At 27.0% G+C, this 17,219-nt stretch overlaps 3 protein-coding genes across 4 annotated transcripts; all 3 read right to left on the bottom strand.

The window, feature by feature from the left end:
• Positions 1-1,367: 1,367 nt before the first annotated feature.
• On the bottom strand, positions 1,368-2,924 carry OCT59_026056 (uncharacterized protein; the record flags this gene model as incomplete). Its single annotated transcript, XM_066142908.1, has 6 exons — positions 1,368-1,423; positions 1,515-1,547; positions 1,633-1,674; positions 1,742-1,753; positions 2,611-2,632; positions 2,712-2,924. 6 exons carry the CDS (start codon positions 2,922-2,924, stop codon positions 1,368-1,370), a joined length of 378 nt encoding a protein of 125 aa, XP_065992480.1.
• A 1,952-nt stretch (positions 2,925-4,876) lies between these two features.
• On the bottom strand, positions 4,877-5,978 carry OCT59_026055 (uncharacterized protein; the record flags this gene model as incomplete). The annotated part of the gene is made up of 9 exons (XM_025331863.2): positions 4,877-4,887; positions 4,980-5,048; positions 5,119-5,166; positions 5,241-5,285; positions 5,376-5,417; positions 5,490-5,525; positions 5,612-5,653; positions 5,737-5,748; positions 5,840-5,978. 9 exons carry the CDS (start codon positions 5,976-5,978, stop codon positions 4,877-4,879), a joined length of 444 nt encoding a protein of 147 aa, XP_025180935.2.
• A 1,912-nt stretch (positions 5,979-7,890) lies between these two features.
• On the bottom strand, positions 7,891-17,141 carry OCT59_026054 (uncharacterized protein; the record flags this gene model as incomplete). Of its 2 annotated transcripts, XM_066142907.1 has the most annotated exons (8): positions 16,873-17,141; positions 12,178-16,778; positions 11,282-12,098; positions 11,055-11,194; positions 8,691-10,970; positions 8,499-8,613; positions 8,150-8,405; positions 7,891-8,071 (listed from the first exon to the last, which is right to left on the bottom strand). In XM_066142907.1, the coding sequence occupies exons 2-8, from the start codon at positions 16,681-16,683 to the stop codon at positions 7,891-7,893; spliced, it is 8,295 nt and encodes a 2,764-aa protein (XP_065992479.1). In that variant the 5' UTR covers positions 16,684-16,778; positions 16,873-17,141. The 2 variants fall into 2 exon arrangements, with proteins under 2 accessions (XP_065992479.1, XP_025180936.1); XM_025325481.2 differs by having other exon boundaries at positions 12,178-17,141.
• Positions 17,142-17,219: the final 78 nt, after the last annotated feature.

The raw sequence follows: 17,219 nt of genomic DNA, 5'->3' as shown, positions 1-17,219 counted from the left end.
TATATTATAACTCACTAACAATACCAAATTACCCTAGTTATTTAGTATTATTAAGTGATACTAGCGATTAAATTAAAAAAATAATGTAAGTTTAAATTCCTTTTTTTTCATTGCTTTACTGTTATAAAAAAAATATCGATCGCGAAATTTTTAAAAAGGAATTATAACTATAAAAACAATGTAATAGATAATGATATCAAATCAAAAACTACTCAATTTTTTATACTTATCAAAATGTCATATCCAAGACTCGTAGAATTAGTAATATTTCTCATGGATCATAAATAAAGGATTGCATCAGCAATTTAGTAAAAGTTTACTTGAGAATTAAGTATATAGAGTAGCTTAGCAATTTTACTATTACAAATAATTCTATTTATTAATTATTTGCGACTCGATAATTATAAATACAAATTATATTCAAATTATACGTAATATGCTATTTTTAATAAAAGTTAGTACTATTAAACTAATTTTTGATAATAAAATCTGAAATAAAGCAAATTAAAAATATAGAAATTAGTTATCTAGCCGTAAATTGATTTATCCCATCTGATGGATAGTTTGATATTATCTGTTATATTATTATTTATTACTAATGTTTACGCCATAAAATTTATGTAAAGTAATAAAAAATAATAAATTTCGTGAAATTGTTATTATTATAGCTTGGAAGTTATCATTATAGAATTTTTTTTTGATAATTTATATATTGAATATATTGATTATTGAATGAGTTTATTACACAATTATTTAAATTACAAACTTACTTTAGTCTTAGTGTTTAAATAATTCAAAAATAAAGTAAAAATAAATGATAAAATCTTTAAATATAATAATGTTATCGTTAACTTATTATCAAAAGAAAATTTAAAACCCGTCTAAAGAATATATAAATAACAATAAATAATACTTATTAATAAAAAATAACAATAGTAAATTTTTTTTTTAAGCAATTGAAAAAACTTACCGTCAGGAATTTCCAACTCATCTTGTTCTTTTGAATGAAGATTTGGATTATTATATACTTTGTCATTATCTATAAGAAATAAATAAAATCAATATAAAATTGAAATTATTTGTTGCAAAATTTTCGCTTACCATCAATATCACCAATATTTTGTCTTTTCATTTTTTGTTGAATTATTTCTTTTTCATCGTCTAATTATTTAAATAAATGCCACATTAAATTGATATATTGACAAAATAATGATTTATTATTTATTTATTTATTTTATTTTAACATCACGATCAATATTTTTCCTTTTATTTGTTGAATTATTTCTTTTTCGTCATATTAATTTAAAATAAAGTCATGTTTAATAAATGAAATTGACGCAACGAATACTTTACTTGCTAATTACTTACTATTTTAAATTTATTTGCAAATTTATAAATTCTTTGGGTAATTTTTCACTATCGTCTAAAATTAAGAATTAAGATATAGATTTAATATTTAATTTATTATTTCAACAATAAATAGTATTTATTAATTATACTTGATAATTTCTTACTATACTGCTTATTTGATCCATTAAAATCGTTAACTAAAAAATCAAATATAATTCAATTATAAATCTATGTCATTATAAAATAAGTCAACAATGTTAAAGTTAATAATATAGTACTTACTATTGTTAGGAATGTTAAAATCATACAATTTACTATGAAATGCTATTAGTAGTAAAATAAAGTATTTTAAAAATAAATTATTATAAGACAAGAAATTATCAATTCATACCTTCTTGTTCTCCTTTTATAATTTAATTCAAAAAAAGGTAAATCAATAATTTATCATATAATAAAAATAATAAATCCTTAATAAATATTATAAACCTTCTGTTGCATTTCTTGGTTCAGGTAGATTTTCAAAGTTGTGAATTTTACTTGTAAATAATCTGCTACTCGTATAATTTGTTTCTATGTTACTAAACTTATTTATTCCTAAATTATTTATTTCTGATTGTAATAATAATTCATCTGGCATATTTTGATAATATAAATTAATTTTAGCCATTTTTTCTTCAATTACATAAACATCAGGTCTTTTTAATGGATCAGCATTCCAGCATTGTATCATTAAATTTTTATATTCTAATGGAGTTCCTGGCACAATTTTTGGTCTTATACCATTAATAATATTCATTACAATCTCATTTTCATGTTCATAATTTATAAATGGTGGTTTTCCGGATGAAATTTCCCACATAAGCATTGCAATACTATAAATATCAGATGCAAAAGTATATTCTCTTCCAATGATAACTTCAGGCGCTATGTAAGGAAGATTACCATATATACATTTTGATGATTTGTCAGCAGGTCCACAAAATCCAAGATCACTCATGCGCCAAGAATTATTTAATTGTGAATATAATATATTTCCAGAATGTAAATTTCTATGAATTGCTTTCTCATCATGAATATAACTAAGTGAACGAATTATTTCATAAGCAATATTAATTCTCTCCTTCCATGTAAGTTGATTATGATTTTGTTGTAAATATTTTCTTAAATCCATATCCATTTTATACATTACAAGCATATAATTTCCATTTGATGGATTTTGTGTCATTCCACAACATTGAACAATATCTGCCCATTTATTACTTATAGTTAAATGTGATTTAGCCTATAAAAATTAAAATTTTAAAGTTACTATATAAAATATATTAAATTTTTAAATAGATTTGGAATAAAATTATACAGACCTCTTCAAACCAACTTTGATTTGCACTTTCAACATTTTCTAGACTTTTAAGTATTACAACTTCATCTCCAAATCTTATTAATTGTTGTTCCTTAGAATCCCATTCATAATAACTTCCATTAATCCGATCTGCTGTATAAATTTCAGAAAATCCACCTTTTGTTAAATATTTAATATTTTCTAAATTATTATATGGAATCCATTCAACTACCATATTTGGTATAAGTGATTCTATTTGACATTTCTGGATTAAATTATCAACACCTTTATTTCCAGATGCCCAATTTGAAAAATTTTCTTTTAAATAATTTCGAACACAATATTCACAATATAATGTAGCTAGACATTCTTTGTTACAATTTTCACAAATTCTTTTTGTACCATCATTAAATAGGATTTTTTCTCTATCATAATATTTAGTTAACATTCTTATTGCTTCAGTTTTTTCATCATCTGTAAGAATTTTATCGGTAAGAACTTTTTGTTTTCTAAATTCAAATTTTTTATGTATATTATCGTGAATATCAATATCCGTTAATGTAAGTGTTTTATTATTTGTTGCACAAATTAATTCATATCGAAGAGTAGACATCTTGTAATCAATAAATTAAAAAGAAAGAAAGAATTGTGTTCCACGTTCGTTCACTTCGATATAAATTAGTAAAATGCAAATTGTTGATCAAATGAACATTTATGTTGTGCCACTATAGATAGACGAACTATAGAGGTGTCGATCGACGACTATAACCTGCTAGATCACACCCCTATGTGAGATCTAATAAAGAGTGTCACTACGTTTTAAAAAAAAAAAATTAAATTTTTGTGATCTTGTAGTGTTAGTATATTTGACGCCTTGAACTTGCATAATAATATAATCTCCTTTCTGAGCACAGTAATTAAAATTAATAGCAAATATAATTTATGTGCGACAAATTTGATTTCTATCATAGATTAATACTAGATTTATATTTTAATTTGGTGAAACAAAAATCTAAACTTTCAAAATGATTGTGTATTTGTTAAACTAATTTAATTAATTTAATTAATTTATAGTAATTTTCAAAATCTTATTTTAATAGAAATCAATAAACATGGTTGGTAAAAAAAAGTTTTAGAAATTGAATCTATTTAAATAAACAACATATCAAATAATGGATATTAGAAATTATAAAAATCGTTCAAAATATTATTTTTATTAAAGAAACCACATCTAAGTTAGAGAAGAGCTTCTGTAGAGCTTTCATTTCTGTCTTTTGGTGTAAAATATAGATTACAAATTAAGAATCGAATCAAATATATAATTTGATAGAAACACATTAAAACTGAATGAATGATTATATCGAGAATTAAGTATATGTACTAGTAACTTCGTCATAATAATAATAGTATTGCTATTCATTGAATCTATAAATTCCTGCTAAAATTTTAAGCTAACTATTTTTTGTAATTATGTGACTCAAATTTATCTAAAATTAATTAATTGTCTAATACAAACAAATACGAAATTTACACAATCTATCATTTTTTTTAAATAAATACATAGTATTACTCGTGATACGAATTCGAAAAATTTTCGCGCAAAATCATGATAATTCCATGCAACTATGTTTAACGATTAATAGTTCTACTTTATTATCTGTTATTGTAAATTTCTAGAATAAATAAATATGTGTATATATATGATATAGGAATATTCTAACCTTTTCTATCAACAATCGGTTAAAAATAAATATAAAAATAAATGTATAATTTACAAAAAAATTATCTATCTTCATTATATAATTTACCAAATAATAATTTCATTTTTCATTTTCATTTCTACGAATGAGTCGTGTTAGCTGAAATAGTTCCACTATTCTCCGTGTATATGAAAATTTGTAAAGGAAGTTGATCTCGTTAAAGAATCTCTCTTATCATGTTTTGCTTATCCTATCAAAAAGAAACGATAAATTCTAATTAGAGTAGAAGTTGTAATCATATAAATATTTTCTTTTTTGTGATAATTTACATATTTAATAATTCGAATTTTATTATATAATTATTTAAATTACAAACTAAGAATCTTGTAAATATTACTCTAGTCTTAGTGGTTAAATAATTCAAAATAAAGCATAAATAAATAATAAAATCCTCAAAATATAATTAATGATATTACAAAAGGAATATTTAAAACTCGTCTAAAGAATAAATAAATAACAATAAATACTAATTAGTAAAAAATAAAAAAAAAATAATAGTAAATATTTTTTTAAAGCAAATAAAAACTTGCAATCAGGAATTTCCAGGTCATCTTGTTCTTTTGAATGAAAGTTTGGATTACTATATACATCGTCATCATCTATAAAAAATAAATAATAAATTAAAAAATAATATAAATTTGAAACTATTGTTACAAAAGTTTCGCCTACCATCAATATCACCAAAATTTTGTCTTTTCATTTTTTGTTGAATCATTTCTTTTTGATCATTTATAAAAGCCACACTAAATTAATATATTGACAAAATAATTATTATCATTATTATTGCTTACCATCATTATCAATACTTTTCTTTTTCATTTGTTGTTGAATTATTTCTTTTTCGTCATATTGATTTAAAATAAAAGTCGCGTTATTTAATAAATAAAATTGATATAATGAATATTTTATTTTCCTTATTTACTTACCATTTGAATTTATTAATTCGCTAGACAATTTTTTACTGTCACCTAAAATTAATTGATTTTAATATTTATTATTTCAAATAATCCACCTTTTAAAGATATTTAATAATTTCTTACTATACTGCTTATTTAATCCATTAAAATCATCGTTAACTAAAAACAAATATTAATTCAATTATAAACATTTATCATTATAAAAAAATTAGATTAATGGCAACATTAATAGATACAATACTTACTATTTTTAGGAATGTTAAAATCATATGGTTTACTATGAAATGCTATCATAAGATAAGGTATTTTTAAAAATTAGATTATTATATTATAATGAATTAAAAAACGACAAAAAATTATTAAATTATACCTTCTTGTTCTTCTATTATAATTTAATTCAAAAAAAGGTAAATCAATAATTTATTATAAAATACAGATTTTAGAATCACTAATAAAATATTATACACTTATACCTTCTGTTACATTTCTTGGTTCAGGTAGATTTTCAAAGTTGTGAATTTTACTTGTAAATAATCTGCTACTTGTAGAATTTTCTTCTACTTTATTCATTTTTAAATCATCCATTTCTGATTGTAATAATTCATCTGGCATATTTTGATAATATAAATTGATTTTACCCATTTTTTCTTCAAGTGTCTTAGTATCAGGCCTTTTTAATGGATCAGAATCCCAACATTGTATCATTAAATTTTTATATTCTAATGGAGTTCCTGGCACAATTTTTGGTCTTATACCATTAATAATATTCATTACAATATCATTTTCATGTTCATAATTTATAAATGATGGTTTTCCGGATGAAATTTCCCACATAAGCATTGCAATACTATAAATATCAGATGCAAATGTATATTCTCTTCCAACAATAACTTCAGGCGCTATATAAGGAAGATTACCGTATATACTTTTTGATGATTTATCAGCAGGTCCACAAAATCCAAGATCACTAATGCACCAATCATTATAAAGTTGAGAATATAATACATTTCCAGAATGCAAATCTCTATGAATTGCTTTCTCATTATGAATATAACTAAGTGAAAGAATTATTTCATAAGTAATTTTAATCCTACCCTTCCATGTAAGTTGATTGTGATTTTGTTGTAGATAATTTCTTAAATCTATATCCATTTTATACATTACAAGCATATACTTTCCATTTGATGGATTTTGTGTCATTCCATAACATCGAACAATGTCTGGCCATTTATTATTTATAGTTAAATGTGATTTAGCCTATAAAAATTAAAAATTTATAATTATATATGATGCTTTAATTGTTTTTAAATAAATTTAGGAATAAAATTTTACAAACCTCTTCAAACCAATGTTTATTTGCACTTTCAACATTTTCTAATCCTTTAAGTACTACTGCACGACTTCGAGATCTTTTTAATTGTTGTTTTTCAGAATCCCATTTAATATATCTTCCATTAACCCAATCTGCTGTATAAATCTCTGAGAAACCACCTTTTGTTAGATATTTAATATTTTCTAAATTATTATATGGAATCCATTCAACTATATTCTGTGGTCCGAGTGATTCCATTTGACATCTCTGGATTATATTATCAATATCATCATTCCCAGATGTCCAATTTGAAAATTTTTTTTTTAAATAATTTCGAACACAATGTTCACAATATAATGTAGCTAAACATTCTTGGTTACAATTTTCACAAATTCTTTTCGTACCATAATTGACCCTAACTTTATCTCGATCATAAGTTATAGTTAATATTCTTATTGCATCAATTTTTTTCATCATTTGTAAGAATTTTATCAGCCAGAACTTTGTGTTTTCTAAATTCAAATTGTTTATGTATATCATCGTGAATATCGACATCTGTTGAATAAATTGCCGCGTTAATTGTTGTAAAAACTAACCCTTTTCGAATAACAGACATAATGTAAATATTTTTTGTAAAAAAAAATTGGCTTTTATTTGATATAAAAAAATGAAATGGGCTAGTCGATCGTTTATCACGTGAAGCTTTCTTTGATTGCCACACAAATAGTTTAAAATAGATACATAGGCAGTTAAAACTACCCAGAAAATTCTTCGAACTCGGCCGGCGTTATGCACTGACACGTGATCGAAGAATTTAGTATGTGATGAATAAAACGTGACAAATAGAATTTCATCTACTTGAAAAAATAAAGTCCCTCAGATAAATATAAATAGTGAAACTCGGACAAGGGTGTGACGATGTGATAAATAAAACCATACATAACATGAAACACATAATATAACTGCGCCTGATCTTCACATTTTTTTCAAACGAATATATAATAAATCATCTAAAAACAATTATTTAATGTATAGTACAAGAAGTTTAACAAATTAATAATTCCACTAATCAATAATTTATTTATTATTATTAATTCTAAAATAAATATATAAACACAGTAGTATATAAATAAATATGTATAATATAAGAATAATCTAGCTTTTTTAACAACGATTAAAAATAAAATAAAATATATAAAATTTTCAAAAAGATTATCTACTTTCATTATATAATTTACCAAATAATAATTTTCCTTTTTCATTTTCGTTTTCTGCGGATGAGTCAATGGATCTTGTGTTAGTTGAAATCGTTCCAATACTTTCCTTGTGTATATAGAAATTTGTAAAGGGAGTTGATCTTGTTATAGAATCTTTCTTATCATGTTTTTTTATCCTATTAAAAAAAAATACGATAAATTTTAATTATTAAGTATATTAAAGAATAAATAAAGGAAGATAAATTCATACTTACTTTATACCTAATACTTTCTTTTGACTTTCTTGACTTTCACTACTAAGAACTGAAGCTTTGTCTGATCCTTCATCATGATCACTATTAGTACCTTCTTCATTCATCAACGCAGTAACATTAGCTGTAGCTGCTACCAATGCTGTGGCTAATGAAGGAACTACAGCTTCATTTGAAGTTAAGTTATCATTCGTTGGTCTACCACGGAATTTTTGATTTATCAAGGAACCAGTATGATACAGGATGCTACGAAGAATATCTAAATAATATTCATCATATTACACGTGAATATCAAATAATAGGATATAAAATAAACGAGCATATATATAACATATATAAATAACGCAATTACCTCTTTTGATATGTTCCAAAAAGTCTAACCATGACCACGTTTTGTTTTGATACTCCAACGTTGGCATTGTGAAAACAAAATCATAAATATCTTCAAAATTCTTTTCTTTTGCGCCCTATGAAAAAATTTTTTTAAAATAAATTAATTTGAAGATAATATTATAATCAAAAATCGCCAAATAACTTTTACTACCTGATAGCTAAAATTATGTTGTACACCTGGAACTTTTATATAAATGAATGTTCTGTTTTGGGAAGCTCTCTTTTTCATTAGTTCTAGCTCATACGAATCATCTGTTGCTGTCTTTGATGATTGTCTTTTACCAATTCCTGTACTAATAGACATGGAAGACATGGAATTATCATCCGAAAAAACAGTTACATATCCATCACTAACAATTTCTTGAGATTCAGAAATAAGACTATCACTATATGAATCTATTGTTTTCTTTGATGATTTCGCCGTTTGTTCGGAACCCATAGAACTTCTCTTTTGTTCTGTACTGTAACTAACTTGAACATTTTCATTTGTTTTCACGTTATTTTGTTTCATCATATATTCTTTCCTTTTTTCTGGGAATATATACATCATCATAAGTTTTCCAATATCATATTGCATTTGAAATTTGAGTGGAACCATATTAACTTCAAAATGTTCAACCATCGCAATTCCAGCCACCGGTTCCAACTCTTCCCAATAAACTCTTATCATTTTATTACGACTAAAATCTACTGGACGTCGAGGATCTATATGTGGTGATATTAATTTTTCAAATACGGGAGATGTTAACTTATTTGTTACGATGACATGATCTATCTCTAAAATGTTCGTACTAGCGTTCCCTTCTTTTGTCACCCATCCAAAATTTGCTTTCGATAATTTCCATTCACAAAATGGTTTTCTGTCATTTTCTTGCATAACCCAAATTACCTCATCTGCTGTTGCTATAAGTTTCAACGGCATTTTACTTTCTGCCTTCTGTTTCTTTTCTTGTGAAGCAGTTATAGCTTTCATTAAAAGATCTAATTCTTCTTGTAAATTTATTAATTCTACATTTACAGCACTAAGCTCTTTCAATCCTTCCTCATCTAATTCAGTTGAGTATAATTCATATTGTAATCTAATATCATCCAATTGACGAATTTGTTCTTGTAAAGCTGATACTCTTTCAGCTACACCTTCAAGGTTATCTAAATCTGCTGCAAGTAAAATTGCTCCCAACTTTTCAGCTCGTTCTTTTTGTGCAGGTTCACGATACATGAATAAATCTGTGACAATATCAAAAAATATACAATATTGATCAGATGTTGCTGATATTTTAATATTTGGAACATCTATATGTAAAGAATCCATCCTTTTATCAAATTCTTCCTTCTTAGAATCATTAACTCCTAATTTATCAGATTCTTGTTCAATATTATTTTTATCTTTTCCATCCTTTTTAATATCACTACCCTTTATACGTAAATTGTTAAATTTATCATATCGAGTTGTTGCAGAAGTTCTTTTAACGATTCGTTGAAATGGTAAAGCACTATTACTAATTAATGCTTCCATTGGAACCCACACGGGCCAATTTTCTGGACCTTTAGCACCATAATTATTTGCGGACAAAATCTTTGAATAATAATCATTCAAAAAATCTTTTTTAGTACTCGTAAAAATTTGAGCATTATCTATACCAAAGAATGTCCTAGTTTTCACCACTTCATTAATCAAATCACCTTTAGACCAATCTTCCACTATTGAAAATGACTTAAGCTGAGCTCTCTCTATACACATTATTATGCTGGAATCCGGATCTTTATCACATTGTAAATTAATTTGAGGATTAATAAGTTGAAGGAAAATATCTTTACGTGGTGAATAACCTTCGGGAATACCATCATACGTATTTTTTGATTTTCCTTGATCATTAGTAGCTTCTTCTGCAAGAACTTCATTAGGTACAACAAAACTTATCTCTTGTTCTCCAACCAATTTCCTTAACATTTCAGCTGCCATATGAGCATCAAAATCATAACTATCCAATCCAATGGAATATATTGAATCCCTTTCTTGCCTTAATGATTTTTCATAAGCCTCCTTTTCTTTTTGTTGTTGAATCTTCTTTTGTAAATCCCTTATAAATTTAACTGCGCTCGTTGACATATAATATGATATACCTAGCTGTTGTTCAGCAAGATTCAGAAATCTATACAATAAATTACGTAGTGAATTGTTCCATAAGGCTTCAGCATTGTGAATAATAAATTTATGCCCAAAATGCCCAAAATGACCATGAGAATCGGCCCATAATGGAGAATTAAAACTAGAGTTGACTTTCTCGTCATCTGATTCATTATCATCACTTCCCTCCTCAACATATTTCGTTCCTGATTTATTTAGTGTTTCTTCTAAATTATTTAAATATTCTTGAATAACATTCCTTTTATGTGATAAAATAGCGGTGGTGTTTTGTATAGTTTGTGACTAAAAGAAAAAAAAAAAAAGTTAAAAAAAAAAAAATAGATATATATTTCAAATTTATATAAACACGATAACAAAAAAACTAACAATGTCTTGCAATATTTGCTTTTTAGAATCCGCTGCTATCTTCTCTTCAATGTCACTTAATATCTTAGTCTGTTGCCTTATCTCCTGATTTAATTGATTTAATCTTTCGGTCAAAAAGTCAACTTGAACTTGAACAGTATCTGATAATTAACATAAAAAAGTTATGTTTGTAATGTAAATTAAAAGAAATATTTATTTATTTATTTTTTTAAAAAAAAAAGAATTACCTCGACCCTGCCCCATAACACATATATGAGTTTCTTGGTCTGTCTTCTTGTCTTCATATGTATCATTTTCGTCTGGACGTTTGTAATACATCATTTGTGGACTTCTCATTAAAGGCAATACTCTAACACCAGGTTTAGAATCTGGTAACATCAAATCCAACTCAACAAAATTAGCTTCATCGATCCATTCTTCATCTTCAGCATACGTTACCATGAAATCTTCATCTTTTCCTAATAAGAATTCTCTTCCATCACTATCACTTTCATCGGAAAAGCTTGAAAATACATTTTCTTGTACGTATCGAGCAGTAATTCCTCTAAAATCTAGATTTTTTAAATCTACTTCAGCTTCATGTAAGATTATATCTCTACCTTTGACTTCTTTCCCTTCTTCCACTTCAATAATTTTCTCTTTGCTACGAAGATGCATATCAAATTTGAAACTTTCGATCTTTCCCTTAATCCCTACAATGTGCGTTCTTCCACTTAATGGTTCAAAAGCATCTTCCCGATAAAAATGACTAAGGAACAAAGTACCTACGCATATTTTGATTTTTATAGTTCCAAGATATTTTCCAAGCTTTGGAGAAGGAGGTTCAAGAGAAGGAAATAAAGCTCCTTGGCGAATGGGAATAGACATTGCAGGTTCAAAAAGAAACGCCCACGATAGAATATGTATAAGTGATTTCGGACTTAATTCTATAGAGTTCTTTTCACAAATATGAGAATCATCAGATTTATTTAAATTTATGGGACATGTTACACTGACTGAAAGATGAACAAAATCGGATCGGAAACCTTTAAAAGAATCGTAGACCTAACAATATAAATAGATTAGTAGGTAATTAGGTAATTAATTAAGCGTAACAGAATAAATAAAATCACAATATAATTACTTGTCCCTTTGGTACAATTGCATATTCGGGCATTCGTGTAATTATTTCATAATGAGGTATAAAATCTGTTAAGCGACATTTTCGTTGTCCTCCACAGGCTGAACATAGTCCATGATCATTATCACAGAGTCTTTGAAAATGAACCCCCATACCATATCTCACACCTCCACAAAGTTTCATTATTCTCTTCAAAAAATTACCGTGTAATACATCATTTATTGTAGCATTTGATGAATTCTGAGTTCGTATTGTACTAGTTTCCGAATCAGGTAAACTCTCATTCTGAAGCTTAGCTTCTAGACCAGTATTATCAGCGGATAAACTGCCATCAGAGACCACAGCGACTAAATTAGGAATAGCACAAGTAAATTCTTCGCTATCAACCTGAAGGACTTCATTTTGATCATTTGAATAACCTAATCGTATTTCAACATGCTTGCTCCAACATAAGACAAAACCAGCACCGCGTCCGGTAACTAAATATGGATCACGTGTGCCCTTAGCATAAAATTGTAAATCACCTGATCCCTTGAATTCAGCTAATATTCTAACGTGCATCATTATTCTCATTTTATCCCAAAATCCGATGGCTTCTGAAGGATCAGGATTAGGTTTAGTAAAACTTTCAAATACTTTCGCGAAATGTTGTATTGCAGGTTGCATAGAAATACTCCATGAACAAACAGTTGGCCGTGAAGAATCAATTTTTACACGAAGGTCCGAATATAGTTTAACTGGTGAGACAGTTCTTGGAACGAGAATAGTATATTTACTATCATCACCTTTTATATGTCGTGGTGTAACAATATCCACAACTGCTCTTCTAATTGATTCCGCTCCTCTTAATTCTTCTCCAACCACCAAATCTCCTTCAAGAAAGAAAGAGTATATATTCTTTCCACGAAGACTATCTGTAGATGGAATATGGGCTAATGGAAGCGGATAATCACGCACTTCAACCCAAGCTTCTCTTAATTTCGCGCTCAAATGCATTGGAACTAAAACAGCAAATTTTGTATCTAACGGTAAACCCTTCCCAATATCACTCATATATCTTGGTAATTCCTCTATTGGAAAAGAAGGAGTAGAAAGTGTAAATAAGAATTTCACTATAGTAGCACTAAATAAAGCAGGAAACTCTGAAGGTTTTGTTGTTTGAATGGGTAGAAATTCCTCTTGCAGATCATCGTCATTTTGATGTAAATTCGTACGTGATGGATCTGCAGCCCTTACACATTTAATCCAGCTTTTAGAATTATATTCTTTCAACGCTTTACGTGCTGCATCAATGCTTAAATTCGCGTGCGGAGATGGTTGCGGGCGGAAGGCACCAATAGTTCTTTCTTCATGTAAAGTGGTTGTGGATCCACCATTTTCGCTTTGTGATTGGCTTCCATTGTTCTTTGACTGTGAAGCTTCATGAGTTCTGATGGCTTGAGCTTTTGCTTCAAAAGCAATATCCCTACTCAATCTAGCCTTTTGCTCTAGACAACCGACTTTCCATATTAAAGATAATTTCGATTCAAATGGATCGTCATCAATACGGAATGTTATCAACCCAACCTTAAGTTGTATTGTAGGTAAAAGTTTTGCATCTTCTTCCACTGGATCAGGTAAACTTGATTCTTCATTCCCAAAGATTCGTTCAATTAAATGTTTCACAGCTTTTGCCGTATTAGCTATACTTTCAATTACATCAGCTAAAATATATTTATGAGGTATACGAACATGAATTGAGTCTAATTGAATACGTATCATCTTATCGAATTTTTCCACATTATTTTCATTTAAATCATTATTTTTAGATTTTCCATTTTTTGTGTCATCATCCAAAAGAAGAATTTGTGTATTTTCCACTCTTCCTATTTCATCCCATAATCCTTCCTCTACCGGACTTGTTCCATAAACACGTAATTTTTTAATACGAACTCCATGATCTGTAGGTGAAACGAACTTGTAGCTAAGCAAATCCATTCTTGCAAAAATTTTGTTGTTATCCTGTAAATCAACCGTAACATTAATATTATTCACTGCAACACTGACATTTATCTTTGATAATATTCTACTTGATGAATTTGAAGAGGTAGGTAATGTGTTCTCATTCTCATTATCAAATGATATTTGAAATAATCGAAAGATATTTATGATACCAACTAAACAACAATAATGATAAAGTAACGAATATTCTAAATTAACTTCCTGAATTCTAACTGTAGCGTTGACAACTATATCGTAACCATTGTGTGAATATTCAAGTGTAAAATTACTTTGAATTTCAAATTCCGGTATATTTATTAAAGGAGTCGTATTTTTAAATAATTCTTTGTCCCAATTTGCCAAAACAGGTGTCAATTTTAACTCTCTCATAAATCCTCGAAGTAGACCTCCAGTATCATATTGAATTTCACTAAAATCTTCAGTTGATATCCCAAGTTTAATTCTTTCATTATAACATGCCATCGGATCAATTGATGCTCTTGATCCTTTATAATTGAATGCGATTTCCTGTAATCTAAAATCAATCCCTCTTGAAGTTGATGAACCAATAAATGAATCTATTCCAGCAATTCTTATACCTATTGAATTTAAAGATACATGACAGAGTAAAGCTTCCGTGTAAATTATTGGAGATCTCACGCTTACGATTGGAGGTTGTACCATCTCTGTTGTTGAAAAATCATTTCCTTTTTTAATTTCATCCTTTTGAAATCTTTTTGCAACATCTACAAGTTGTTTTAATAAAGAGAAAGTTGATTGATCACATAAATTAATCTCAAGTTCATCAACCATCCAACCAATATCAGCCTGAATTGTTTCCGTTTCTAAAGCTGTAATGAAAGTTGTAGTATCATTATCATTATCATTATTTAATGAACCAATAATTCCTAGAGCAGAAATTGCCAAACTAAATTCTAAAGATTGATTAAAGATTAAATCGTCCTCAAAAGTATATAATTTCATATTACGAGTCTTTAAACTTACGATCAAATTATAAATTAAAGAAAAGTTTGGAGGGGTCCAACCTCTATTATATCTTCTTGATAATACATGTTTATATTGAGTTGAGGGTAAATCAATTAATTCAGTATAATCACCGTTAATATCAAATAATATATCTTGAAATCCAAAAGATAATTGTGAAAAATCACCAATTTGCGTATGATTAGGGATTCCAGTAATTTTAATTAGTGGATTAATTATAGAGCAAGTGGCGACTAATTTTGGAATACCTTTAATCTGTTGACTTGACTCTTTATGATCGAGAGATCGCGAACGCGATGATTGATGAGATGATATAGTAGATGCATGTTTTTCTTCGATATCAAATTTTTTGATTGAATCGATGATGTTTGCAATAACATCAAATTTTTCATAATCAATGGATATTAACGGGGAAGAAATTTCTAAAGTACCACTTAAAGATAAGGAATTTGGATCATAATCAGCGGTTTGAATAAGTGGTTTGGATATTAACATTTTACTAATTATTTTATCCACTTGAATCACACGAAAAGTTTTGTCATTATTTTCTATGAGATCACCACGAATATCATCAACAGAAAAGTCCATTATTAATTCTATTGGTTTTGGAATATCTTCAGAAAAAATGATAGAATTACGATGACTATTAAAAGAATCACCATTATTTTGTTTCAAAGAAGTAGATAGTCCTTTAATTAATAATTGAAAATCTAAAGATAAATCATTATGATTGATATTTTCCAAATCAGAAAATTCGTATTTAATATTAATTAAATTAAATTTAAGAATAGCGTTTCCAAAATATTCAATTGGACTCTTTTTTCTACGAGACATTCTTATTTTTCTAGCCAATGAGGAATCCAATAAATTAGCCATATTAAAACCTTTTGAATTATTTGATGAATGATTATTTACACGACCAATGGGACCTCTCTTTACTTTTTTTGGAAGTTTTGATTGAATAATATTAACTAAACGAAGTATAGAATCTATTCCAATATTTATACGATTCAAATCAACATTAATATCAAAAGATATTAGTGAAGTACAAGTAGGAGAAAGATGACAAGATAAAATAATTTCAGTATAAGAAGGTAAAGAAATAGCGGGAGAAATATTTGGAAGATGTTGAATTAAACTACTAGTACTATTCAATTTATTAAAAGATTCAATATCTTGAATTGATAATGAAGAGAAAGAGAATGTAATATCCAAAATTTTTTTAGAAAATACGTGACGACGATTTCGAAATGAATGATGTGCTTGTGAATCATTACGAAAATGTTGATTAAATTGTTTATTATCACTATAAATATTATCATTACTATTATTATTAAAATTATTATTATTTTTAGAATTTTCAACATCAACATCAGCGAATAAAGACATTCCTAAATTACATCCTTCAATTTGAAATCTTCCTAAATCTTGAATTAATAAATTAATATTTGAAACATCCACATTAACATAATTTGTTATAACAGATAAAAAAAATTGAGAAGGTATTGAAGATAATTTTCCCATAATAAATTTAAAGACGCGAACTGAAGACCACCAAGCTTTTTGAGGTACAACAGAAATTAAACTTTGTCTTCTTACATGAGCTCTTCTTGATTTCGCTTGAGTGAAAATTTTTACAGAAGAAAAATTTAAATTTAAACCATCAATTGTTATAGTTAACCAAGTTTTACGATATAAATTTGGTCTTCTTACTTGTAAATAAAATTTATTTACAGAAATTTTAAAAGAATGTTGAGATTGTTGAGGACCAGGTATAATACCACTATAAGATAAGTCACCTATTGATAAAAAACCTATAGATCCAACATGAATTTTAAATTTTTTTCCAATAAAACGAGTAAAATATTCGACGCCATAATATAAAATGACGAAAGATATTATAAAAATGATAATAACTTTGATAGAATAATACATTATTAACTAATATGTATAAAGGAGCAGGATAAAAACGAAAAATGATCGACTAAAGCAGGAATGAAAAACTTGAGAAAGATAAACACTATGGGAATTCCGATTTTGCGATCAAGTGTTACGTTACA

The sequence above is a fragment of the Rhizophagus irregularis genome, chromosome 6, assembly GCF_026210795.1.
Source record: "Rhizophagus irregularis chromosome 6, complete sequence".
In the NCBI taxonomy this organism is placed as follows: Eukaryota; Fungi; Glomeromycota; class Glomeromycetes; order Glomerales; family Glomeraceae; genus Rhizophagus; species Rhizophagus irregularis.
This window is presented reverse-complemented; position numbering and strand designations above follow the sequence as displayed.